Raw genomic sequence first — 27,403 nt, 5'->3', positions numbered from 1 at the left:
TTCCTCTCCCTCTCTCTCTTTCTCTTTCTCATCCGGAACGCGTGCTTCGCCAACTGAATTGTAGGAGAAAAATTCTTTCGTTAAATGGATGTTTCAGAGGCAAGTAATTAGAGAAAATTTGGAGTCCCTTGTTATAACAACTTTAAAACCCTTTTACATTTTTAAACGGAACAGGGATCAAGGGTCAATCGTAGTATCAGGTTGGTGTCAAATATTACGGTACGCCGCGTCGTAATTTCAAAGTCCTTAGCATTAAGGACGAAAGACAATGGACTTCTCTGGAGGAGGAGGAAAGTTTCTTCGATACAGGGAGGGATTAGCTCGCGATAGGGAAAAGTAGTTTGGCAAGACAGGAAGTGGGTTTCGATAAGAGAGCGTCTCTGGGTCGTTGACAGCTGTCCGAGTTGGCAACGTCCTCGACGACATCTCCCTTTCTCTGTCACCGAGTGTCCTAAAACTTTGCCACGATCGAACAGACCAAGTGGAATTTTCAACGAACTTGAAAACCCAACTTCCAAAGATATTACGTCTTATGTATCTCTAAAAAAGAGAGAAACGAAACTAATAAAAACTCGGGAGGAAGGGACCTTGAAACTTCGACCCATCGAATCTTTCCCTCGATTTGCTGGGTTTTTTTTTCCCCCTCGCAAACGGTACACCCACGCGAATGGGTGAATTTTAATTCGCGATTACAAACGGGCGGAAAGGAAGAGAAAGGTCCGATGCTTATCATTCGCAAAAAGAAGAAAAACGATAGAAAACCAGGTCGTTCCAACAAAAGGGTCGGTGCGGCTAGAATTTAAGACACGGCATGTCGTTGACAGATAGTCACGATCCTGTTTCTAACTTTTAATTACTGCATCCTTTGCATATCTGAGGGATTCCATTTAGTTCAGAGTATCCCACGAACGATCTATCGTTTATTCTGCACACATTGTCACTTAAAAAATAAGAACAAAAGTATACAAACAGAGGGGGGGAGGGAGAAAATAGCACGCCTAGTTCTCGTTATAAAGTGAAAAGCTTTTCATTGGTTTCGTTAACAAAAGTCGCATCTCGTATTTTTCCATTCACGAAAATGACATTGTCCCAGGTTGAATATCAAAAAAACAAATCATTACGTATAAACAAACTGAAGAAAACAATTGGTCAGAGCGTGGGGGCCACTCCCCTTGAAAAATATTAATGAAAAAGCGAGACTTCTCTTTTAATTTCTTTTTATTCCATTTGTTGTTTACCTTCCAATCCATGGAAAATCCATTTGAAAATTTAGCGAGTTAATTTTTTTAAATTGCTCTAAGTGGATGATATTTTTTTTACTACGGTAAATGTGTTCCGCGCAAAATTTGATTAGATTTGTTCCTTCCAATTTGTCGTATTCATCGAAAAAAGTTGACGCGCGCGCGCGTCAGGGTTGCGCGAGGCAACTAACATTTATATACCGAGATAACGTCATGATTTGTAGGTACAGTGCATCAAACAAAATTAAAATTTGTTATTTCTATCAAAAGTTATAACGAGCAAAAGCTATTCGCAACGATGATTGCATAAGACACCACCCACCGACCACGGTGGTTGGTTGTGCCTGAAAAACAGAAAAGAGGAAAGGACAATAAAAAAATATTCTTTGCTTCTGGATGACAGGAAGGAGAAAAAGCGAAATAAAATGGAAATACGAAGGAACTTTTGTTTCTCTACGAACCTTCGCCCAACGTATGACGTCGAAGCTTATTCATAGGCATGGAAAAGAATAAGACGTATCGCAAAGGGTAGTTCAAGGGGTAGAAAAGAACAACATATGCGGAGAAAGGGATCTGTATAATAAAAGGACCGAGAAACAAAATTTTCAAAATCTCTCGGACTCGATTTGATCGTGCTACCAATTTTATACACTTTTTTCATAGCATTAATACTTGAAATAATATTAATATTATACGAGAAATCAGAAAAATAAAAACAATTATTGAATCGAATTAATTTATTCTACGAAATATTTAAATATCGGACATTCTTTTCTCTTTTGCATGCCGAAGTTTACTTCCAATATTACGAAACATGCTAAATATTTCATAATCATGAATACATATTTTCTCTCTCTCTCTCTCTCTCTTTCTTGTTTTATCCCTATTCTTTTTATATGGACACGCTTACACGTACAGGCAGAAAAACACCCGCGTTAAGCTGCTTCGCGTTCGTTAACCTCGAACGTATTCAACTTTTGTTGGCCAAGTATAAATGTGTTGTTTTTCGATTCAATGCATTTTCCGATTTTTTCGCATCGCTTTTTCCATCTTTCCGCGACTTGAACGGTTGAACAAAAACAGAGAAGCAAAAAAAAGGAGAAGGCTACAGGTATTGTATTTCTCGAGTTCAGAAGACAAATCGGAGAAGAGCACTATTACTTTTTTCTCTTTTTTTTTTATTTTTTTTTTCAAGAACGAAAAGAATTTTAATTATTCGTCCGAAAGAAAATAACATCAAGGAGATATTCGACATATATCTTGAGCATTGTCTTGCTTAAGAATCATCGAAAGAAGACCATTTGTGAAACGATTAAAGTTAATACTTTTTTATTCGAGAGAAAATTCGTCAGGGTTGTTTTTTAATGAAATATCTCGAAATGGAACGAGCAGTGATAAAAACAAACTCATTAAACTAAATGAGATCAAATGCGAATCGAATAACGTTGAAAAATAGAAGAAACCTTCTTCGTAAAAAAGAACGAAAGGGAAAAGGGAAAACATTTATGTAATCTAGCAATAAGCAATAACGAAACTCCCGGCCTTACAATCAGAAATTAAAATTCTCTCTCTCTCTCTTTCTCTCTCTTTCTCTCTCTTTCTCTCTCTTTCTCTTCGTCTCTCTGTATACGAAAGACATTCACGATTCCGGCCCAATTCCGTCGACTTCCGACTAGAAGTTGAAACCGCAACTTGATGAGTACGTACTTACATTGTACGCAGAACTAGGGGTAGAATGAAAACGATAGTAGTATCGTGATTAACGCAAGTATCGTTCTACTTTGATTCACCTCTTCTCATTACGGCAATTACGAGCACGCCTGACGAAAATACGAAGTAACTCAAGTTACAACTCTTAAATGAAAAAACTTGTAGCAAGGCTTCTAAACAAAGATTAAAGTTCAAATGAGTTTATCGAATAAAATCGTATCGTAACGTGACACGCGAACAATTCGCGTCTTATTTTTAATGCCATGCTTCACAATCACAAATCATCGTGGACTTATCCAACGAATTATGCATGAACGGCAAGCTATAAATTTAACGAGTGTATCTTACTTTTGCAGAGACCACGCTTTTAGATATTAAGTTTCAGATGATCCTTCTTTTCATACTTCATCGTTATTTCGCAAGACGAATCGAGTATCGGAAAAAAGTCATCATCTTTCTCACTTTTTAGTTTTGATCTACCTCTCTCTGAAATTTCTCATCTTCATTCTCGACTAACATAAGAGCTCGATTATAGCATAAGTGTTCTAGCTGTTCTAGTTTGCTAATAAGCAGTATATCGATGCTTATGTACATTTGTTTGATAAAGTAAAAAAGCAAAAAGAAGAAAAATATATAAAAGATAAAGTACGACTACGTTACTTCCCTAGATCGTATAGTTATGGTCCTATGAAAGTTATGAAAGGTGGAACAAATTGTTCCACCTTTTGAAATAATATTTTTCTAACACCAGCAAAAGAAAACTCGAAGAAGAAACTAGCCTTACCGAGAGGAAGCCACGTGCAAGTGTATTGTGCCAGAGTAGGCTGGCCACTTTTCCAGATAACGTGGAAACCTAGGTGGGCGCAAGAACTCAAGTAAAAGAACGTTCCTGTTCGCCCTTTAACTTGCCATTGTACGGGACCCATTCAGAAGACATTATTACGGCATCCGTCGTAATGTGAAAGAATGTTCACGATCTTTTCTTCGTGCTTTTTGAAAATAGTAAAAAAATAGAAAGAGGGTGTACGAAAGAAAGAAAAAACGCGTAGATTAACATTTCAGATTTTGTATAAATGTTCTACTTGCATGTATAAAAAGCCAAGAGGAAGAAAGAGAGACGAAAAAGATTGATATTTGTTTGCGTACTATGATATATCGACGAACCATTTTCTTCAGAATATATTTTTGATCGTACACAATAAAAGAAAATAGAAAGGAAGTATTTATGTTTTTATGCTCTATTAAATTCTACCTGATTGTAACAGTACCGATTAATATTTTGTCGAGAGTATCTAATAACTGTTCATCTATCTTTTTCTATCACTTTATTTTTCTCACGTTCTCTTTGCAACATTGGATATTTTGTAGCAGTAAAGTTCTATTACGATATAGTATAGAAGACTTTTACGAAACGTAGAAAAAAAGAGGACAAAAATAAAGGAGACATTAGCAAATATAATTTCAGTGAGAAGTTCAGTTAGTAAGAGGAATGAAAGTAAGCAAAGATTAAAAGGTGGTTACTTTCTTGAATTTAAAGCAATACACATACTCATCTCTCGCATTTAAGGCAAACGAAGATTAGACGACGAATCGTCCTCGTCCTCGAAATAAAAAATATCATTCCCTTTTCCAAAATCATCGAGGATAAAAAGTTAGAAAGGGAAGAAAGTGTAAAAGTAACTCGGAGGCTCTTAATGGTCAAATACGAGTCGAATATCAAATGTCCGAACATCAGCAAAAAGTCGTCAAAAGAATTGACCTCTTTTAGGATTGATTCTTCTTGTCACACACACACTATTATACTTTATTTCTTATCTCCCAAGTTTCTCATTTTCTTCTTTCCTTCAATTTTGCTAATCGTCGTTACAAGAAAATCATTTTATTTATGATGTTTAGCGTTGCGTCGTCAAGATGGAATCGCAAAATAAATAGCGTTTTCTTTCTAACCTGATGATATTCATCGCGAATAGGAATATATATGTAATCTGCATAATTAGAATTTGAATTCGTCGGTTTCAACGACAATCACCTTGGGCGAAAATAAAAACGAACCTTTTCCTCTATCCACCTATCTTAATTTAAATGATATCCTCAAAAATATCTACAAATCGAACCAAGCGTACATATCGCGTTAAACCCCCCTTCCTCCACCGTTCTTCAATCCAATAGGAGGAAAAACTTTTTTCTTTCCAATATAACGCTCGAAATATTATCCAACAAAACTCTTTTACGTTAACCGTCGATATTTCCCGAAGTTTTTCGCTATTAAAACAAAAAAAATGAGAACTTTTCGATCGTTCGTTAAACATTATTATTTTATCGATTTTCCGATTTTTTTAATTAATCGCGTATCGATCCCCGAAAAAGACGATATTTGTTTCTCAACGTAAATTTCGTCGTTTCCGATTGGTCGGATATTTTTGTCGAATCGACAGGCAAAGAGAGAGAGAGAGAGAGAAAACTAATAAACAAAAGGTGTACTATTAAAACGAGAACAATATCACGTACCGAATAACACAATAAAAGCAACGAAACTGATTTAAAATGCAGGACGGACGTGACCGGGAAACTATCGATCGGACGAAAAGTGCTCACTGTTTTCTAATATGTTCGAATTTTTGTCGATCGATAGAAAAATATTACTCAGTATTATTTTTACAGCAATACCTTTACAGTAATACGTCAATAGTATCGAGACACTTCTTTAAGGGAATTTACCTTTTTTTTTTTTTTTCTTTTCTCTTGTGCACATTTACACATTTCGCGACGAAAGGATCGCTTTATGCATTTATCGATGAGAAAAATCGCGGATTGAATTCCGATGAGAAAGGGTGGAAGGAAGAAGTCGCTGCATCAAGGGAAAAAAGGAAAGAAAGAATGTAAAAAAGTCAATATCCACGGTCATTCTATTACGTTGTCTTTTTGTCTCTCCTAGTCAGCCAATCCCTAAAACTTCTCACTCTCTCTCTTTTTCTCTCTGTTTCTATCCATTTCTCTTGTTCTTTCTCGCGTTTAACGTTACGAAAGGAAATTTCATTGTTCGGCTCAATCGAGCATCTCTTCTTGAGATCGATAAAGAAGCTGAGAAAAAGTCACATTGTTCGCCGAGAATATACGGTTCGTTCGCAATCACTCACGTTTATTTAGACGAAAGGAAGGAAAAGATGACTACCCCCCTCGCGCAATTTTTCATCGATCACGATGAAGATTCGTTACTCGATGAAATTGCGTCGGATCTCGAAGGAACTTATTGCATCAGAGTTAAACGATCCGATGTTACTCGACGCTATGAAATTCGAACGAGAGCCGATGGTCCAATACCGAAAACCTTGGGGAGGGATCCATTGGGGATTATTTTCAGATAAAGAAAAGTTCGAAGACAAAGTTTCAGCGTGGATGCAGACGATGGTGGTAAAGTATGTTATGGTGGTGTTCAACTACTCAGACCACGTAAACCCGCGCGAAAAGGAGGTAGATGAAGTAGTTCATGGTGGTAGAAAAGGAGGGTGGAAAGGTAGTGGTCTGGGAGGCATTTGTTTCGCGGACAAGATATGCTTTCGCAGAGTGTCGCCAAACAAAACAACACAACACAACACTGGGAAGCTTTGTTTTCTCTTAGGAAATATGCACTCTACACCGAGGATGGCTTTGAGTTTACTCTCACGACAAATCCTTGCGAAATACTGACACGTCTTTTTTCCGGTCGAACAAAGGCCACTACTTTTCTACCTCGACGCGATTTAAAACGATTCTCTCCTTTTTTCCCCACCCGTTAAAGAAAAGTCTCGGAAACGCCAATACACCCTCCCTCTCCCAGTGGTGTTTGCTTTTTCCTACTACTCGCGAACGTTTCTTCTATTCCTTCAAAAGGATAGAGAAAAGAAATAGACAAAAATAAAGGACTTCCCTTTTTCTCTGTCCATTCTACTATGTTATGGATTTCATTGAGAATTTTCAGAGTAGAAAATGGAAGGATAAGTAAACTTGAAAAGATGTTCGCTTTCTATCATAAGAGCTAAAGGAAGGAGAAATAGAGTCCAGTAACGTTGTAACACGAAAGCTCACACACCCCATCGTCAAAGGGCACTCGAGAGGTGTTACTTCGAAAACCGACGGTAGATCGTGGAACAGTATTTTTTCAAGTGAAACGTAAAAGCTCGTTCTCGATTCGCAAGGTACACGTAAATAGCAACATCTTCGTTTCAATTTCAGGGGGCCATTTGCTTACGGGCGAGTCTAATTCATTATCCCAGGACGAACGAAGAAAATTAGATTTTCCATCGGATCGTAACGTTTGCCTGCAAATTTCATTTTCTTTTGATTCTATTGGATAACTCGGAATGATTGGTGAAACAATTGCAGGGGAGAGAGGAGGGAAGAAAACGAGTAACGCATTATTTAAATCTACTACTACTACTGCAAAGTTAAAACGATCGGGTTGTGATAGATTTTCTAAACGATTAGTACGGCCTCCCACTGACTTCGTTTGTCAATCAATATATTGATTTATAATCAAGCATGTAGGTATATTTTCTTGTTTTTCTTTTTCCCCCATTCATTTGGTTTCTTTCATTTTTTGTACGTTCATTATTCGTTCATTTGGCAAACGAATTGGCTCTTTGATCGTGTATTCTGTAATTTGGAATCATAGCTTGGTTTCTCTCTCTCTTTGAAAGGATCCAATCAAGTTTTCCATTTCTACTCCCGAATCTTCCTGTCCGTTGATAACGACATTAACGTAACGAACATTAATACTTAGCAAGGGTGAAGTCACATCGTTTCTCTCGAAAGTGTACTCGATTGCGCTTAAGACCACCTTTCGTCGTCTAGTTGAGAATTTATTCGAAACTCGGTTTTCATTCTCGAAGACGAATGAGGGCGTGGTCTTGACATATACTCCTATACACGTATCTATCCCTCGAAGAAGCTTTCGCGAGTGTACTTCTACATATACTCGTTCCCCGTGTTCCCTCAACGATATATTCGTCATTTTTATCGAATTACAATTACCCGGCGTCTCATTCCGTTAAGTATCCAAGAGAAGATTAAGAACATTAAGCGTCCAGGAAAGTTAAAAGGAAAGATACAATTTCTACTTTTACTCCATCATATTTAAATCGCACGTCAAAAGAAGTTTCCCATTTGATTAACCAAACAACGGCAACACCAGAAACAATCTGGATTACATTAATCAGTTCAGTTCTTAAGTATACGCGCGAGAACCTTCGACGGAAGAACGAGCGAATTAGCTGGAGAGAAAATGAACCATCGAGAAAGAGAGAGAGAGAGAGAGAGAGGGATAAGAATAAGAGGAAAAGTAAAGTTATCCATCTGAAATGCTTCTGTCTCTTCGACGGGATAAATCTATCGCAGGAGGTTCATGATAAATCCAGGAAATTGCAAAACTTTAATTGCAAATTGTAACGGCTCACGACAATTTCCAGTATAATAAAAGCGCGAAGGGGTTGGGGGTGACGATGCCCAGGACGTCTATCGATTATGTTAATGAGTTTTCACTTTGACTTTTTACTAAGATTAATTTCGGATGGTTAGAAGATGGTCTAGTAGATACGTTAGTTAAACGGCCAATGAAAAGGGGTCATTGATTGGCAACGTTATCGTTGTAATCATCGATTCTTATTGTTTATAGGCAAATGCCGAAAGACAAGCGCGCAACGTCTCGTCCATCGATATTAACATCGAATATCGATACTTAGAATTCCAGGGTGGACACGATCAATCGATTATTGCATAATTAAATCGTCTTAAATACATTTTCTATTGATCTACCTATCTTCCACATATTGTATACGATATATAGTAATTTTTGTATCCCCTTTTGTTTGATATCACTCGATAGTTCGGATCTTTCCTTCCTTCGATCGAATAGATTACCATAGCAATTATCTCTCATACCCTTGATCGGTTTCTAAGATAATCTCATTCGGTGACAACATTCTCTGCACCTTCTTGTTAATAGTATTAATTTATCGAGCGGTAATTATTCTATTCGACTAATGTGCAGCAATTAATCGCGTAAACGGTGCAATCGCAATTCTCCAATAAAATATATTTTGATATATCAATATCTGTAGCTGCTCGTTTTAGGATCCAACTTGAATCGATATTATTGAATGCGTTTCGAATATCCATTCGAAGCATATTCCCTTTCTCTCGTCGAATGAAGTTTTTCTTTTTATTTTCTGGAAAATGCAATAGTCGCCGGGGAATAGTACGAAAACGATCGAAATGTTTTCCGAGTCGATTGTCGGCCGGCCAAATAAGTGAGAACCTTTTTGTAGTTACTATCGGCATCAATGATTACACGCCAAGTTGGTCCTATTTACACGATCATTGGTTGAATCCAATGAAAAGGAAATGAGTTAGATGAGTTTAATCGGTACTACTGCCTGCGGTCTGATGAAAAAAAAAGGAAAGAAAAGTTCGAACAAATTTATTCTCGTATTACGTTGAAAGTGCATGTACTTTCGCGTGTTACGTATGCCAGGGAAAATGTGAGTTTATTCGTCTGTGCGGCTGCAACGCGTGAGACATCGTGTGGTACGTGAATTCAAGGATAAAAATTATCCTATATTTCTATCGTCATTTCTCCCAGATGTTATATCCGACGTTAAGAGCACGTGTCATTGCAATCTACGAAAAGAATATTCTCCGTATTATATCAAATGTGCTACGTTAAGATGATTTTCAGTAGGATCGCGTGACATCGGTCCGAAGCTTGAAATGGTAAATTTCACGTTTGAGAAAGTAAGAAAAGTTCGAAATTGCGACCGTGAATTAGTTTTCCGAATGAAAATAAAAAGAAAGGAAAAAAGAGCGATGGTGTTAGCGACAGGTGTAGGGGACGTCCCGTGTTGCGTTGTCGCGTATTTTCACGTGTAACAAATATACGTGGGTCGATATCAAAGGTAGAAAAGAAAAATGTTCATTTCGGTAGGACAGGAAAATTGGAAGAATCGGCAAATCGTCGGAACGTTCGGCTACCGAATGGAAATCGCTTTAAACCCCACGTGAAAATAGCTTCGTAGTGGATGCAATTTCACCGGTGAATATATCGAAAACGATTGTATTCCAGATTGTCGGCCTCCAACGACGTTACACGTCGTCGTCCTCGTCCTCGTCCTCGTCGTCGTCGTCGTCGTGTTTTTTCCTCCCTGGCGACCGAAACTGTGATCGAATCGTTTTTCCTAGAAAAATTCTGAAATCGATCTGCAACGCTTTAGATCCCGCTTTCCCAAAATTGCTATCCCCCTTAGAGAAGAATAAAATCAATGTTTCGATAGCATTTAAACCCACGAGAACGCCGCCCAAGTTTCCCTCCTCGCTTCTTCTTTTTTTTTTTTTCTTTTCCAAATCCTAAACAATTTGTTCGATGATAAAAGATCGAGATAATGAACGGGAATAACGACTATAACTTTACGCAGCGATCCACCATGAGCAATGAAGATAATTTGTATCTGGAACTAACGCAACCCGTAATTTAGCAGCTCGATATATCTTTATTCCATCGACATTTCGTAAGAAAGTATCTACTCGGAATAAATTTGAAGACGTTCGTACCATGAAATATTAAACAAAAAATTTGTATGAAAGTAGAAAGGAGCATTGGGTAGGAGAAAACTTTGTATGTACACATACCATATATCTACCTGTATGCATAGAAGAATGAAAACCTCAAGCCGCGCATGTTTTTACCTCTTTCAAACTACATTCTTTTTTTCTCTAAAAGCGAAACACGCACAATTTGACATTGCTTCCTGTCCTACTTTTCCCTCATACGACGTAGCGAATTCTTTTTTATCTCTTTTATTCCACTCGCTATGTCCATGCTAGAATAATCGCTCGAATCGATAATAATGCTTCGAATATTTCAAGCATTCTACGATTACATTCTTTTCGTCTATTCGCTATTATCGATATCGCGCGAAATTTCAGGAATCGAGCAAAAATTGCGCTTGCTTTAGCTTCGAATTTATATCAGAAGAAGAAAACCAACCAACCAACCACCCAATGACCTATTATATCTTTATCGTATCCCGTTAGTATTCATTTACCAATATAAATTTTCTTCTTTTATTCGTTCTAATTAGCCAACAATTAATGAACCAAATAGACTATCTATCAAACAAATCCAGTAGTTCGTAAATTGGATACTGTACGATCATTGTTTCGCGAGTTAATTGCTCTCCCTTTTTATTTTCCTTCGATCTCTCTTCGAATATACATTTACAATTATCCCGCAGGATGGAAAATTATCCTATTTCCAACAAGAAGAACGAAAATCCTTTCTAATATATCTTGAGGAGCAAAGATACTAGAGAATAATCCTAGACGCGACAACACTGTCTGAACTGTAGAACAGTCGCATTATCAATGTGGTATGAGCCATTTATTATGTAAATCAGGATGATATCGCTAAGAACGCAATCGCGTCAAGTACCTACCACTAAATATTCGTCTTCTACCAGTTGTTCCGTTAGAAGATAAGAAGATAAGGAACGCGAATTTCGAACGAGGGATTAAGAATTATATTTCCAAATGACCCACCCTCGTAAAACTTGACTTTGCATTTTCGCAAGAAGGAATGGAACCAAAAAAAGCCATAGGAATATTCAACCTGACAGGAATCTTCCTTCTTGTAAATTCTTCTCCGAAAAAAAAACTTAATTAAAACTACGAAAGGAAAGCATAAGATCGGGAAAAGGTAGATTTATTTTCTCGAATTCGTAGGAAAAGTTATTTGGTAGATACATTTTACGATTCTCCTTTACGAATCATTATTAATTGAAAATATCGTATTCTAGCAAATTGTCGTATTCGTAGAAGGGAAATCTATGATGACTCTTTCGAGAGTATACTGTAACTGAGATTTTTCTCTGTATATTTCAGAAGGAGATAGACCGGAAAATAATAATAAATAAAGTAGAAGAACGATTTAAAGTTTTTTTTTTTTTCCAGGAGGGGATCGATGGGTTACACGCGATGTACGGCGATGTAACGAGAACAAGGAAGAAAATAAAAAGAAGCATAGAGAGAGGAGAAGGTGAAAGGAAAATACGTTCCCCGCGGAGTCACCCTTTATCCACTTTCTAGTAACCCAAGTATCTCGCCAGGAGCAAAAAGCAGGAAGCATTTGAAAGGAAAAGGGAAAGAAGGTAAAAGTTGATGCGATACGCGTTTCTTTACGAGCTTTTCTACGCACTTTTTTTATGCCCCGTCGTCGCGTGTAGCACTTTTAATCGATTGATAACGTTAAAGAAAAAATTTCATTAGCCGTTCTCGAGGGTTTCTTATTTTCTGAATATATAAAAAGATCATATATATATTACGTAGCTCGGAAATTAGTCGACTTGGTAAAAAAAAAAGCAGTTTTGCAGTATGCGCGAGAGTAGTAAACGTATACGCGCATTCGGAATATGCGTTCGCAGAAGAACAAACCGGTAGAGTAAGATACATTAGGTCCATTAGGGCGTTGTTTCCTACACGTAATCGCACTGGGATCGTTAAAAAGGAACTATATTCATTTCCCTTCCCATGCGAACTACCGAGGTTGAAATAATTATCTCTTCATAGATGGATCGTTGCGACACGTTCTTTTCCTCTAAGCGTTTTCGCTTACGATAACATTCGGCGAGAAACTTTGACGCGATAATCCTCGCGAAGAAAATATTTTCATCGTTTAAATCCAAAATGGAACAACGACGGGTAGACATTTTGTTTTGATAAACAATGATATACAAGAAATAATTAATCGCAAAGATAATAGAAGCAAGTTCGTTACATCGAACGTTAACGTGGCGATGGTTGCTGTGTCTTCTTGAAAAGTTTCTTTTTTTTTTTCTTTTTCTTTCTATAAAAAATAAAGAACTAGCTCGCAAAGAAAAAAGAAAGGAAAAAGGATATTGCTGTCCGGCATGGGTATACGCGCGTGAAAACTTTGTCTAACTTAATACAATGTTGATAACTAGTTAGATACTTGGAAGATCCCTGTAAAATTTATAATTGAAAAGTCTCTGGGCCATTCCCGATGGTGATTTCAATACGTTTAAAAAGTTTCACAAGTTCGTAAGACCCACGCGTTCCTATGAATGATCTACGAAGCTCGAATAAGAAATGAATTATTCAATGCTGTATCGTTCTACGAGATCGCCCTAACACGTTTCTATTTGTTTTTCTCTTTTCCCATTCCTGAATAAAGACCATCCTGATGGATCTTTCGTCCAAGGAAAATTTTCAAATAGATATTTCAAATATCGGCATTTGTACAAATTTCCTATGAATGGATATACAAACGCGCATACATAGTTCTATAAATGGAGGCGTTTATTTTTTGTTTTTTTCATTAAAATTATAAAGAAACAAACCGAGCGCGAAAATCGAGGAAAAATCGAATTCCGAGCACGCGTCGACCTACATCCATTGATGAACTATGAGTCGTCTTAAGAGATTCGAAGATATTTTTTAAGAATACCGACCCGTGGCTTTTGTCCAAATTTATCCTGGAAACTAAGAGCACTGCGAAATCAGGATTGTTTGAATTAAAAGATCGAGGGTGTAACGATAAAGCTATGACCCGATAAACGCGATCCCTTTTCGCGCCAAAAATCAACTTGCCAATTCGCCTAAAGAAAATCCTTGTTTTATGAAAATTGGAATATTCGCGAATGAATCTACAAACTACAAACGTTCCAACGATTTACGAAGGATTTAACTTAAAGTACCAAAGAAATAGTAGTTGGTACCGCTTAATTCGATCATTGTGTTACTCTCTCGACGGTATTAACGACGTTATTAAATTTTATTAATAACGAAACTAGAAACTAGAAGTAAGAAGGGGGATAGGGGGTAAGAAACGATGCAAGAGTATGTACCTTAAATACCGCCCATCTTTACCAAGTTCACTCGACGTTCACGCGATTAACAACGCGATGTCACTCGCGATGTTTACTCGACTTCCCCATTTCTCTCCTTTATGCTCGACGAACGACAATAGCTGAAGCAAACTTTGACAATATAATTAATCATATTCCCGTAGCCGTTTTTCGTTTCGATTGTCTGACACAACTAACGTTCGGAGAGAGAGAGAGAGAGAAACAAAAAGCGTGCCAAGTCGTTGGGTAAATTTCTACCTAGATAAACGAAGAAAAAAAACAGAACAAAAAAAAGAGTAAAATTCGGTGAAAATGGATGTACCACGTGATTCGAGTTTTAGCTCGCGTGGATTTCGCGCAACGGGCAGGAAAACGCTGTTAATGGTTATCTCCGGCTAATGCCGGCAGCAACCTCGATATTCTGGATTCCGTTTACTGCAGGTAGATGAACGGAAAAGAGAACGCAAATACCGAAAATATCTTTGAACCTAGACACACAAGCCATTAACGTTCTTCCGTCGTATCATTTTATCCTCCTCCTCCTCTTCCTCCTCCTCCTCCTCCTCTATCCTGCTCATTCTTTTCCCTGTTTATCCAGGACGGCATACCACGAAAGACCATAATAGACTGATCGGACGGATCGATTTTATCCTTTCCACCCTACACCGCTTTCTTTTGTCATAACGAACGATGACTCCTAATAGCGAAAGGAAAAAATATCTCTAAAGATACCCGAAGAAAATTATGTTAAAGCGCCGGCTAATAATCTCTTCATGAACTCGAAACATATCGGATTTGTCATGATCGACGGTATAGGAAATTCGTGACGTTGACGCACCATTCATCACGTTGCTCGACGTGCCAACGCATATGTATGAGTAACTCTACGTATTTATGTAGGTGTAAATATCGAACGAAAGGAGAAATAAATAGATATCTATGGAAAAGCAGAGACAAAAAGAAACAGTGAAAGAGAGAGAAAGAAAAGAGAGAAAAGGGAATGAATTTTATTAAACGTACAAATATAACGGAAAAGAAAAATCATGATTTAAAGAGCGGGAATGTTAGCTAGATCACGTTACGACCCAAATTGAGAATCGTTTTAATAACTACCCGTTCAAGAATTTACGCGATTCAACTTTCAAATGGAACAACAAATCGTCGTGCATGGTCAAATTAGAGTCAAAACTTTAACCGTATCGTAGCTTGATATAAAAAAAAAAAGATAAATAAAGAGGCTCGTTGTCGATGAAATGCAAAATGTTAAGAAAATAACGACTTTTTTCGTTGTTATTCGAGCTCGTATAATAGGAAGGAAGATACTTTGGAAAGATAAATATTATCGACTACTCGCATTTCTTCCCATTTTAAGAAATGATCAATTTAATTTGTTGGAAGAAATGAATCGGCGTTTTACGAGCGTGCTCTCTCTCTCTCTCTCTCTCTTTGTCTGCCTTCGAAAAATTCGGGAAATGAAGGAAAAGCAAGAAAAGAAAAGTCCCGCGATAGTTATTCACTCTCGCGTCTTCTGCTATTTCGTCAGACGTGTACTATTGTACAGAGGGTCGGAGGTAGGACCGACGCACGCTTATACACGATGTGCCTCGTGTATAAGCGAAATGAGAATCGATACCCAATTGCCGTCACGACGTCGAGACGTCGAATGTTCCAACGAGAAATAAAAAGAAATCAAATGAATACGTCGTCCGTTCGTGGTAACAAAATCATGATCGATCGATAGATCAAAAAATTCCTCCCATCTCGCGAGGACGCAGAGAATAAAATGCGAATAATTCAACAACAACAACAACAACAACAACAACAAATAATAATGACGAGATAATAGATATCGGAGATGATTTACAACGAGAATAAAAAAGACAAAGAAATATTACAAAAGTATTTTACCAGCAAAGATTCGCGCATTCCTTCGTGTCGCATCTTCCCGACGGTGAGAATCTTCCTTCGAATGATGTTGCTCCTTCTCCTCCTCCTCCTCCTCCTCTTCTTCCTCCTGGTTGTTGTTCCAAACCCTTCCCGTTATTCTCCCTTGAGAAATAACGAGGGATGGTGTACGTTGTCTCGCGACACGACGGGAAGAGAACGACGACTCCGAGGAAAGAACGCGGTTAAGAGAAAAGTCGAGATGCGGGAGGACAGTCGCGGAACGCGTATCAAAGCCAACTGGGGAGCAACTGTTCTCTGCCCCGTGACCGCGCCCCCGCCCTCACCCTCACCCTCACCCTCGCCCTTCCCTCCGTCTCCGATTAAAACCGCTCGCGCACGCGTTTCACCTCGAAACTCGCTCGAGCTAACACCTTCGTGGGGTACTATACCTTCTTCTTCTTCTCCTTCTTCGATGTCCGATCCTGCGACTCTTCTTTTTTATTTTCAACCTTTTACTCCCTAAAAGATTCTCGCTTCCCTTGGTAGCCACCCTTATAAATTAGAGGATTTGTCCTTCTTGATTGAAACGATCCTGCATTCCATATTCTCTCTCTCTCTCTCTCTTTCATTTGCTCTCCTTCTCAAGTAAAGAAGCGTAAATATTTTGGTACGATTAAAATCAGGACGAAAGTATACTCTTAATGAAAGTTCCGGATGGAATCCAAGGTTAAATGAAGCGCGAAGAGAAATGAACGGTAACTAAATGGAAAGGTAAAACAACAACGAGCACTCATCTCATTCCGCGGATCTCCTCGCGTTCGCTTGATCGTTCATCGATGAGAATGACTCGATAAATTGATAAATATTCTAGGCAAACTACTCGACGAGTTCGTTCAAATTAATGGAATAACGATATGTGTTTTTCCAACCGAAAATCGGGTTACTTGCGAGTGGTATACCAGTTTTAATGGATTTCCTCCGAGCAATCGAAAACATATACACGCGGCTTCCTATTAACGACAGTTGCGTTGTTAATTCGTCGAGAGCTTTTCAAATGATCGGTTGATAGATAATCGGTGCTAATTAAATACCTCACAGCACCACGATTTGCCGTAATAAGCTTCCCTCCCTCCCTACCTCTGGCCTCTTTTCTCTCATCTCGAAATAATAATAACTGTAGGAAATGCATTTATCCGTTCCGTTTCTATCGATGCTCGGGATGAATTTACAAATCATACTCGAGAGTATACCTTATGAGTAAGAGCGAGATCGTTTTACCATTCACGTAAACGTCGAACGATTCAACCAAAGGTTCTCATAGTTTTCTATGTCTTCATTAAATTCAATTGTTTAGGAAAATTCCAACCAAATAGAACGTTCGCGCTTAGATATCTTGCAGAATGAGATGAGGTTTAACAATAAACCGTGTTTCACGCTCGTCCGCTACGGTAAGATAAAACCTAATATAATTATGCTAATGAAATTTGATCCTAGAGAGAGAAGAGAGAAAAAGAAGCGCCACGGTCCATCCGATGCGTTATTTCATTTCCGACCTGTCGTAAAATCCCTACTTATATACGTCCCGCGTTTGACAATAAATAACGATGATAATAATAAAAACATTCGTAGGAAAGTTTCGACAACTCGTTTGTGTGACGGCAACGGTAACGATGAAACCTATGTGTTTAAAGGAAAAGACATTTAATATCCGTGTCAGGTTTGACACGGAGAGAAACACGGAGATATTTCCTCGGTTAAATTCTCGAACGTCATCGAACAATGGTACTTAATACCTCCGAAAACCATGATTCTAGTGACGTTCTACGCGTTGCTTCCAGCTCCTCCGGACGACGCGGAATTACATGGAATGTTGTCTGTTCCCCATCTGTCTTCGGGATGAAGCCAGATCGATTAGCTACTCGAATAATCTCCATAGACGGCGGCCGACTTCCTTTGCCGTCTACTCGATGTCTCGCCATGCATTTACTTATTGTTAGCCGCGTTCACTTTATGCCATATCGATTGAAAAATTCTACAAACAAAAGTCTTCCCTTTCTATTTTTATCTTATCTGGTTTACAAACCTATGTGTATCTTGCGAAAACTTTACCCTCTCCCCCTTACCAAATGTCAAAATACAAAAATACAATACAAATACAAATGCCAAAAATCATAATCGTCCTCGAGCCTTCCGAAAAGATCTCTCGAAAATAATGTTACTAAAGTACGTGCTCGGAAGCAGAAGGGTTGGTTACTCGTGATTAACGCACATAGACGGGACGCATTTTAAGTACCCACGACTTTCAGCAAATTCGTACGAAAAGTATCATCCAACACGGTTGAAAAAAAGACGAACCTGTTGCGTTTGTACGTGTGGGTCAATATCATTGAGAGTTCTCTCTGCCCCTCCTCCTCCTCCTCCTTCTGCATCTCTTCTTTCTATCTCTTTGTTCGCATGAAATCTCGTTAAAACTCGAACTTGCAAGCTCGTACTTGACTCGAGCCACCAAGCAACCTTATCGCCACTCTCTCATTTCTCAGTTGGTATCCGAGTTTTAGGCACATCCGCCGAGGAGAAAGTATTTCGTGCCAAAGGCCATCTTCTTCTTATTATTTTTTTTTCTCTTCCATAAATCGAAGAAGAAGGAGAGAAAATAAGACGACGGTCATCCTCTCGCTATCAACCTTTTTACTCGAAGATTTTCTTCTTATACCTGTTGCTATCTGAACGAGTACGTGCTGAAGTGGTACGAGAAAGCAAATTACACGTCATCGTTAGACCGGAAACGTACGTAGCTTCATCGAAAAGCTAGGAGAACCTCATTAAAGTTCGACAGGATCGAGATTGAAAAGAACGCAATAGTAGAACGAGTTGATTTTATCTCGAGATAGAGCACCTCCTGTCGACGTTGAAACTTTAACGTTTTCTTTGAAAAAAGAAGATGGACGAAAAGGAAAACAAGAGAAAAAAAGAAAAAAAAAAGAAAAAAGATAAGGAAGAAAAACGAAAGGGGATGATCTTCTTTGCCTTTTTTCTTGGTCCACCGATGACTCTCGGTCCACCAAAACTTTTATCCACGGTCGTCTAAACCCTCGAAACTTTCGCTCGAGCATATTTCGCTTTTGAAATCAGTCTTGAAACTTTTAATCGAGTCCATATTCCACCTTCGTAGTACGGGAAAGATCGCGGCGAAAGATCAACCGAATCTCGAACAATGAGCGCGATTTACCGGATTAATAAAGAAATTCTCCTTTGGGGAATAAAGGTAAATCTTTGAGAGATTTTACGATTAGTCGAAGTAAAAGGAAGTAGAAAAATAGAGACAATTAACGAACAATACCAACAATGACGTAATGAATTAAATTGTGCATCGGTAATTTAAAGAAAAGAAAAAAAGAAAAACTGGAAAAAAAATCCAAAAGTTTTCCTCGTATATTAGCATTTGCTTGGGTTAGTCGAGTCTAACATCGAGGTAGCTTTCGATCTTTCTCTTTTTTGTCCCAGAAAGCATTGAAAGTGTAGTAACGAGACGCGACAGTACGCGCATATTCTCGCGCGTTTATTAATGTCTGACATTGTTGTTTTCGAAATAGGAGATGCAAACTATAACATCCGGAATGTCCAACGTGCACAACGATGATGTCCCTGCAGACTTACTATTTTCGTATTTCGTTTCCATCGTGAAAAATGAGACTGGTGAGAGATCATTAACGTGTAACAAGGAGGATCCTTTCCTGTCTCTCTTTTCTACCATTTTATTTTCCTTTTCTTTTCTACGCGCGTACCACGTATCACGAACAAAGAGAAAACTTCATTCTCTCTGCATTTTCTCCGTGTACACCCAGGAAGATATTTAACCCTTTGGCTGCACGGTGTTCTTTACCAAAGTCATTTACATTTCTCTACATCGAATTTATATTTAATCGGTTACCATGTGACACGTAACAATATCTTTAACCAGCACATTTACCCCCGCAGGGCGTGACGTATATCTAAAACAATGCTGAATCATAATTACAGGAAAATTACAAATACGCAGAGAGATTTTGAATTTTAGTCATGCGCATTTGAAATATTATTCGTAAAGCATGTAACCTTTAATTAAGTTAATTTACATTATTTAACTATTTCGCATTGATCTCCAGTGGTTTTCAATTTGGAACGAAGTACCAATTTAGAAACTTGTAATTTACGTCGGTACATAAATAACTCTCTGCTGAGTATGAAGATTTTCATTATTATAATAATATTATATCGGTTTGATAAGAAACAGTAAATTAGATTGTAAAAATAAACGAGAAAAAAATATGACAATATCCGTTCGGCGTGAAATTCGAACGCGTCAAATTTGAAAGCATTATTATAAAAAAAACGTCGAAGCTTAACGATAGATAGAAGCATCAAGCGGGAATAGTTCGATCCGTTCTTGATCGATTAACTCTTTCTGCGGACAACTTGCAGCGAATGCAGCTTGTCAGGAAAGAGATAGAAAGAGAGGATTCGCATACACCACTGGCGTCAAACGAATCGGAAAGTTCTGTTCGAAGGTTACGTCGAGGTTACGTCATATTTGTTTATGGAGCAAAAGAGCAGAATGGTTTTACTGTGAAACAATGTTATTACACGTCAATTCTTCCACGGAAAATGACTGAATGCGGTATCGTTATTTTCTTTTTCTTTTCGATGAAATATAAAAAACTCGAGAGAGATTACCTTATAAATGTAGCATTTTTTGAAGAAACGACGAAAGAATTCATTGCGATTTCGTAGAAAGCTCGAAGAGATCGATATTAAGTTTGTCCGAACGCAGGAAACTTTCGAAATGAAATTGCGATCACAGAAGCATCGAGAAGACTTGCGATTGGATCGTTCGACGATCGAAAATAAAGGTAGGAGTGAACGCGGATGGGAATTTTAACGTTAAATAACAATTTAACAATCGAAAATAATTTGAATCGCGCGTGGATTACGAAATCTAGTTGCTTTTTTCATCCGTGTGCTATATTTGATCTCCTCGATATCGAGAGTCCTTCTATGCATATAGCGACAAAACACGAACTAACGAAAAACCCCGTCTAAGGGTAAGGAGAAGAAAGGAAAAAATCGTCGATTAATCTTCAGAGATTCAAAGATTCGCTGAGGAATGCTTGCGAGACGTCACGGAAATGAAAATAAAGTTGAAAGAGACGGAAAACGAGAGGGACCTTTGGAAGAACACGGCGATGCGTGAACGAATAAAAGCTCATAGGACGAGGTAACGATCCAAATTCCTTTGATCGATCGTACTTACCTCTTCAATTCTATCTCCTACGATATATATATCTTATACTTATGAATATTTTATTGCGAAAGAGGTTTTGTACATTTAAAAGCGAAACATTGATAAACAAAATTCATATACCATTCATGACTGGATTGATAAATAAAAACAAAAATAGAATGGATTGAATAATGAACCATTTTGTAAAATATATAGCTAAAATTATAATATATACATTGGATAGTCAAAGTCGTGAAGAAAAGGTACATCGATCTATCTCGATTCCCATTAATCTTGATTAGTCGCACTGGATCGAACATGCATTCCTTCATTCCTCCTCGTTGTTCGTACGAACGAATAGTATCTCGAATCTCTGTAGGAGAAGGAATCCGTGAGAAATTCAATTGCTGGCATATTTGATCGGCACGTGCGATTCGTGGTATCATATTGAATATCGGATTGAAAAATTCAACAACGATTAATACCTTCCAACGTGCCGAGCTTTGTTTATCCAACGAACAATTTCCATTTTTCTTTCTTTCTTTCATTTGTCCTTTTCCTTCTTTCTCCACTCCCAATTTGGTTCCCGAGGCCGTGTCATAATCTTTTTCCAACCGAAATCAATCGTGGATCTAGGGTCGCGGTACTCGTTCCAATGAACGAAATCGTTCGTGAAATGAAACGAAAGAAAACAAAAATTCTCGTGAAAAAGCGTTTCCATGTGCTTCGCGTTCTCCTGTAAAAATAAATTTCATTCGAAACGTGCTCGGAGTCCGTTCAGAGAAACACTATGTATAATAATAAAGTGTAGGGGAGGGAGACTTTCGTTGGCGGATTAAATTGGTTAAATAAGTCAAATTTAGAACGAATTCTTTTACAATAATCATTTTGTCCTCGTTATTATCATTAATATTAAGCCTTGAAAGTGTTCGAAATACTATTAATTGACTAAAATATTCAATGTGTTTATGATCAGGATGAAAGCGTGAGGAGTTACATTTCAGCATGTAAAGCACACGGCGTCTTTACGCGTGCATTATAAGCTGATATGAGACGCAATCTATGTATATGGTTATTTATCGTTATACATATCTAGCTTGACAGGAGGCAGGAAACAGGGTGGTGTACACACACGAACGAGCGACGCATACAATAGTAGTACACACGTTTACGTAATAAATTTCGTTGAGACGGTCAGATAAATCGCTACAGGCAAGGGACACGCAAAGATAAGGGAAGGAAATTTTCAAAGAAGAACTTCGAACGACAATCTGGTAGATAGATAGATAGATAGATTCGATAGATCGAATAATTTGAACTCGCTGTTAAGTTTTCTTAATGTCCTCTTCTGTTATCGTAAAGGGGAAAGTAAGTAGATCGGAAGTCGTGTTAAACGTGTCGTACGATCGAACTCGAGTTGATGCAAAATCACAGACAGACGTACCTGCTGGTACATATACAGAATATATGTGTTTACGGTTAATGGTCTTAGTTTGTTGACTCATCTAGAATGAGAGAGGATGAGGGAAAGAGCCCCAGCATTTCGTATTCCAACGCAGTACACGAAGGATTAAGCAGAGCACAGAACGATCGTTTGTCTGCGCGATTACGCCCACAATAATTTATGCCGTGATAGTGATAGCGAGCGTGAAAGAGAGAGTAAAGCTGCGTAATCGCTGACGGCTTCGTCTCGTTATTCCAAATGCGAGTATCCGCGCTATGACTCGAGATCGATCGATCTATCGAATACTCCTACATAGAATTTTGTCGTTATTGAAGAAAGAAAAAAAAACAGCTAGACTAAAGACTAGGAAAATCTTTCTTTAATACCACCGAGTAAACGATTCTCGTTTCAGAAGCGAGCTCAAAGACGCGAAAAAATCTGTTGAAGAGAAACGGCAAAATATTTCGAAAAATATGCGATACGAAGAGGTGGAGAAAAAGCACGACGAATTATTCGTTTTTTACAACGAAGCAAAAGAAAAGGTATATTTACGTATCTTTAATATTTATCAAATTGATAAGCGGACATAGAAGGAGAAGAGAGATATTCTATAGGACGAAGTAAATGTAATTCCCAAGTTCCTTTCGCGACTGTAAATTCAAAGTCCATACGACACCCCCTTTCAAGGATCGAGAATGCAATTTTGATTACAATCGCGGTCCGCGTGCGGAAAGCTTTAGGATCAAAGTACTTCCTCTTGACTCTACTTTTCAACATTTGCAGCAATACTCTACTCGATATAGAGAAATCCCGAGGTCCTCTGTCTTCCATTTAGACGAGCTAAACGTTCTCGGTGCAAAATCTAATTCCCTAAATCTAATATAACGAACTATCCGATCGGATAATTTAATTCGTGATTTCTGTCGAGCGGAAATAGTAATTTCTATTTAATTTCCTATGACGATCTGTTTCCCAATACATTACACTAATACAAATATACGTGTATACGTGCACCGAAATTTCCTCGCGGTTCACGTAAATGTCATTAATCAAGTAATTCGCTTTTTAGAATAATCAAGCAGATTTTTGTCTAGATATGTCGACTCGACGAAAAAATAAAGGAAAACACGAGAGAAAAGGTATCCTTCGAAAGGAGAACTCGCGAATTAGCAAATTTGTTGGAAACTTTAGAGCACTTCGATCTCGACGTTAAAACCTTGTGTCGCTTTACCGCAGAAGGTGAGTTTATAATCGACGATTTTCCAAGTTCTTGAAAATACCTTTCAGCTTACTTCCGCAGCCGTGGCAAATTTGACAAAAGTCGAACCACTCTTCGAAGAAGCTGTAAAGAAACTGAGACAGTTTACTTGGAAAGTCAATGAGAGAGAGTACGATAACGAAACAGACAAATTGAAGTCTCAAAATTTAGTACTGCGAGAAATTATCAAGAGTCTCAAGCGAAAGGTACTAACTCCAATTAATTGTTCTAAAATGAAAATATTACAAAGCTCATTTCGTGATTAAATCATAGACTCGGAACGATTTAAGCAAAAGTATCGATGAGAGCTCGCAAAAAAACAACGACATACAAAATCTTACAAATGATTTTAAAAGGGAGCAAACGGTTACAAACGATTTTACAGAATGTAAACAATGTTCTTTAACGAGATGTAATCTTGAAAATAAGAACATCGTGTCCAAAAGCGTTGATAAAAAAGTCCTCTGCATTGAATCGCATAAAAATGGAATTTCTTATGATGAATATGTAATCGGATTCTCAAACACTCGGCAAATGAAAATCAAACATTCGCCTATGACTAGTGCAAAAGTAGCACACTTAAAATTGGAAATTTTCGATTGCGAGGAGAAATATCATGAAAGTTCGCCAGATAAAGTTGTAATACTCTTAAAAAATCTTTCAACGTCCATTAAAGTCGAACGTACCGGTATTAACTGTGCCACTCAAACTGCGTTAACACGAAAATGTGATAATTATACGCAAACTTCGATCACTCAAATACGCGATTTTCTACGATTAAACGTTGGCCATACGGTATGTACTCGATCATTTTTTTATAAAATGAATATCATGTTTCTACAAAGTTTCATCGATCAAACAGATGTTAAATAGCGAAAAACGTGCCATCGAAAGGAATTTATCAAATTTGGAACGAACCGTAGACCGTTTAAAATGTAATACGTTACATCATGCAAGATCTATGATCGAGAACAAATCAAAGTGTTTGAGAAAGGAGGAATTTTTGGAATGCATCGAACGTTTAACTGGAGGATAAATAAAACATCCTACACGTTGTAAAAAAAGTCTTTACAATAGGTAAGAAAGTAAAGAAAAAGTGACTGGACGATTAACAAAACTCTCACATTTAGTAGAAGGTCACTGATCGTGTTTTCTCTTTAAAAACGCTATCCAATTAATCTTATACAAGAGTACTATACACGCATAGATATACATATTATAAACATATACATATCATACATATGCGCGTGGATGTGTGTATGTGTGTACGTACTTATCGTTAAAATTATGCAGTAATAATTCTGCGAATTGCATCTACTATAAAAATTTACCAATCTAAATTCACGTATGTAATATAACATTTCATTCCTTTTATATTATTATTAATAGTAATAATTCTAGAATACGTTTAGAAAAATTTGTTCCTATTTTTGTTTCAACATAAATATCTCTTTTTTTTTTGTAAGTGCCGAGAAGAGCAAAATCTTTATTAGTGTAAAATGCAATTAATCATATCATATCATATATATATATCATATAGATAGATGATATATATATCATATAGATCATATATATAGATAGATGATATATATATCATATAGATCATATAGATATACATATATATATATCATATAGATCATACAGATATATATATATATATATATATATATATATAAATTCTTAAAAGTATACGTTGAAAACTATCTATCCACATGCTTTTGTCAATTGTGACTACAATATCGGTTAAATGCTTTGTGCATTAAGTTAATTTTACTATCCACAAGAATCTTAATTTAAAGATGTAAAAATCGCACGGAATTTTTTTTTTTATTTATATACATGTTTATCTTAACGGGTGTTATATATATATATATATATATCGTTAATTAATAGAGAAAATCGAATTGCGGAATAACCTAGTACCTATATTTAGATATTTCTTGACAAAATAAAATAAATAATTCATCATGCATCAACGTCTTCCTAATTACTGCTATAAATCTTATAAAGATATTGTACGCTAGAACTAGAAAAAGGTAAAAATTTTAATTTCATATAATACACGTGTCTCTTAAACTGGCGAAGTAAAAGATAACATTGCATTAGAATACGATCAAAGGTAAGAGGAATGTTGTTTAGTAGCATATGCATAAAATAATGCTATTCTCCCTTCCTCTTGTTTTTCCGTAATATTCATCTACTCTTTATCAAAAGTTTCACAAGTTGCTCAACCGATTACCTATGTTTTCTTATTTGGGTTTGCATCTGTGTATTTGTGTAATACGGTCTGTGTTATGGTTTTATGTTAGGATTGTGTCAAGGTTGCACCAACTTTGAGATTATCTCTTCTGCTTCTTATGTCTGTTTGAAAACGTTCGATTGTAACCAACGGTTTCGGCCTGGCACTAGGAACTCGCATTCCTGGTAATATTTTGAACTACGCGCTTTCCCCACCATGCTTCCAGATCAAATGGCTCAAAATCTATATAAACAAACAAAATAAAGATTAATTTAACACCGCTAACTCTTACATCAATCACAATAATTCTTTAATAAAGGAAATAAAAAGATTATTTACCTTTGAGTTGAGGATTAGGTTCGTGCTCCTTATAATATGTAACGGTAGTGCCATTTCTATAACTCGAAGAATTCAAATGAGGCTGATTACACATGTCTAATTCTTTTGATACGGAGTTCCAAGCTGTAAGCAGAAAGAATGCCTATATTATTTGTTTCTACAAGAATAAAAGAACATTGACTAATTATTTTAAATATGTACAATCACATATGTATTTAATCAAGTCAAAATGCTGCGCCACAGTTTCAGGCTGATGTTTGACAGGCATCGTAGATAGCCTTTTTCCATTCATTGCAGTCATTTGCGATCTTCCACTGAAAACAGTCAGGCAATCATCAAATCGTCAAAAAAATTATATATTTTATTGGTAGCTATTTCTAATTTCTTTACATCCGATAATAATATCACTTTTATGTATGTATGTAAATATTACACGAAATTGTATAAAGAAAAAAAATGATCGTCAATCATTTTAATAACATTTATTAATTATCGATGAAATAGAGTAAATATCGAAAGAAAACACTTGTATCTATTATCTTAAGAGAATCAACGATAAACGCATAGCGTCGTTTAAAAAAATATGGCGGCCTTGTATGACAGCTAACGTACCGCCTTTATCTCTTCCCGCCTCTCCCTCCTCGTCATCATAATAGCAATACACTGTCGCAAGCTCGGACGTTTATCGTTTAATTGGATTGGCATGCCGCCCAAAATGTCCGTAAAATAATATCGTGCCAAACGTGATTTTGGAAATAGGAAACATTTATTTAGCCAACAAAATTCGAGAGGAGAGAGGAGAAGAGGGCAGACAGGCGCCGTATAAAAGAAATTACAACAAGAGAAGCCAGTAACTTTTAACAACTTTACTCACCTCATTTTGTCCCTCTCGCGATATTTCCCTATGATGAATCGTCCGACGAAATCGAAATTAACTTTAGAAACAATTTCTATCGTAGAACAATTTTCGAAATTTTGTTAACAAAGCTCTAGGTATGACCACAAACACTCTCTATGGTCGTACAAGCTTCTACAAGCTCATTCCAACAGAGGCCTGTCAACAATATCGTGTCATTAGACCATTGTTACTAGAGACTACCATAGAGAGGAAACTCACTTACGAAAATGATCTC

General features: G+C 37.2%; 3 protein-coding genes across 6 annotated transcripts in view; 1 reads left to right on the top strand and 2 right to left on the bottom strand.

Moving 5' to 3' along the window:
• LOC122523900 (glutamate receptor ionotropic, NMDA 2B) overlaps positions 1 to 16,023 on the bottom strand; it is a 58,542-nt gene extending 42,519 nt beyond the window's left edge. For all 4 annotated transcript variants that reach the window (XM_043645854.1, XM_043645856.1, XM_043645855.1 and 1 more), the window contains exon 1: positions 15,752 to 16,023. The gene's annotated coding sequence lies outside the window, so the exon portion shown is untranslated. The remainder of the gene's footprint in view (positions 1 to 15,751) is intronic.
• Positions 16,024 to 22,907: 6,884 nt separating this feature from the next.
• On the top strand, positions 22,908 to 24,844 carry LOC122524266. The gene is made up of 5 exons (XM_043646413.1): positions 22,908 to 22,976; positions 23,529 to 23,673; positions 23,735 to 23,950; positions 24,078 to 24,487; positions 24,555 to 24,844. Exons 1-5 carry the CDS (start codon positions 22,908 to 22,910, stop codon positions 24,726 to 24,728), a joined length of 1,014 nt encoding a protein of 337 aa, XP_043502348.1. The 3' UTR covers positions 24,729 to 24,844.
• Positions 24,845 to 25,719: 875 nt separating this feature from the next.
• On the bottom strand, positions 25,720 to 27,325 carry LOC122523898 (MAPK regulated corepressor interacting protein 2-like). The gene is made up of 4 exons (XM_043645853.1): positions 27,145 to 27,325; positions 26,472 to 26,584; positions 26,271 to 26,393; positions 25,720 to 26,174 (listed from the first exon to the last, which is right to left on the bottom strand). Exons 1-4 carry the CDS (start codon positions 27,147 to 27,149, stop codon positions 26,098 to 26,100), a joined length of 318 nt encoding a protein of 105 aa, XP_043501788.1. The 5' UTR covers positions 27,150 to 27,325; the 3' UTR covers positions 25,720 to 26,097.
• Positions 27,326 to 27,403: the final 78 nt, after the last annotated feature.

This window comes from Polistes fuscatus, unplaced genomic scaffold (assembly GCF_010416935.1).
Source record: "Polistes fuscatus isolate 324 unplaced genomic scaffold, CU_Pfus_HIC Scaffold7, whole genome shotgun sequence".
NCBI lineage: Eukaryota > Metazoa > Arthropoda > Insecta > Hymenoptera > Vespidae > Polistes > Polistes fuscatus.
Note: the sequence above shows the minus strand (reverse complement) of the source record. Positions and strands in the feature narration are given on the sequence as shown.

What these genes read in the sequence shown, in the direction of transcription:
- LOC122524266 (XM_043646413.1), top strand. Translation starts at nt 22,908, where the DNA reads ATGCGATACGAAGAGGTGGAGAAAAAGCACGACGAATTATTCGTTTTT. An exon ending in GTGTCGCTTTACCGCAGAAG is followed by an intron (nt 23,674 to 23,734) that starts GTGAGTTTATAA and finishes TTACTTCCGCAG; the next exon opens with CCGTGGCAAATTTGACAAAA. An exon ending in GATTAAACGTTGGCCATACG is followed by an intron (nt 24,488 to 24,554) that starts GTATGTACTCGA and finishes TCGATCAAACAG; the next exon opens with ATGTTAAATAGCGAAAAACG.
- LOC122523898 (XM_043645853.1), bottom strand. An exon ending in GATTAAATACATATGTGATT is followed by an intron (nt 26,394 to 26,471) that starts GTACATATTTAA and finishes TTCTGCTTACAG; the next exon opens with CTTGGAACTCCGTATCAAAA. An exon ending in ACCTAATCCTCAACTCAAAG is followed by an intron (nt 26,175 to 26,270) that starts GTAAATAATCTT and finishes TTGTTTATATAG; the next exon opens with ATTTTGAGCCATTTGATCTG.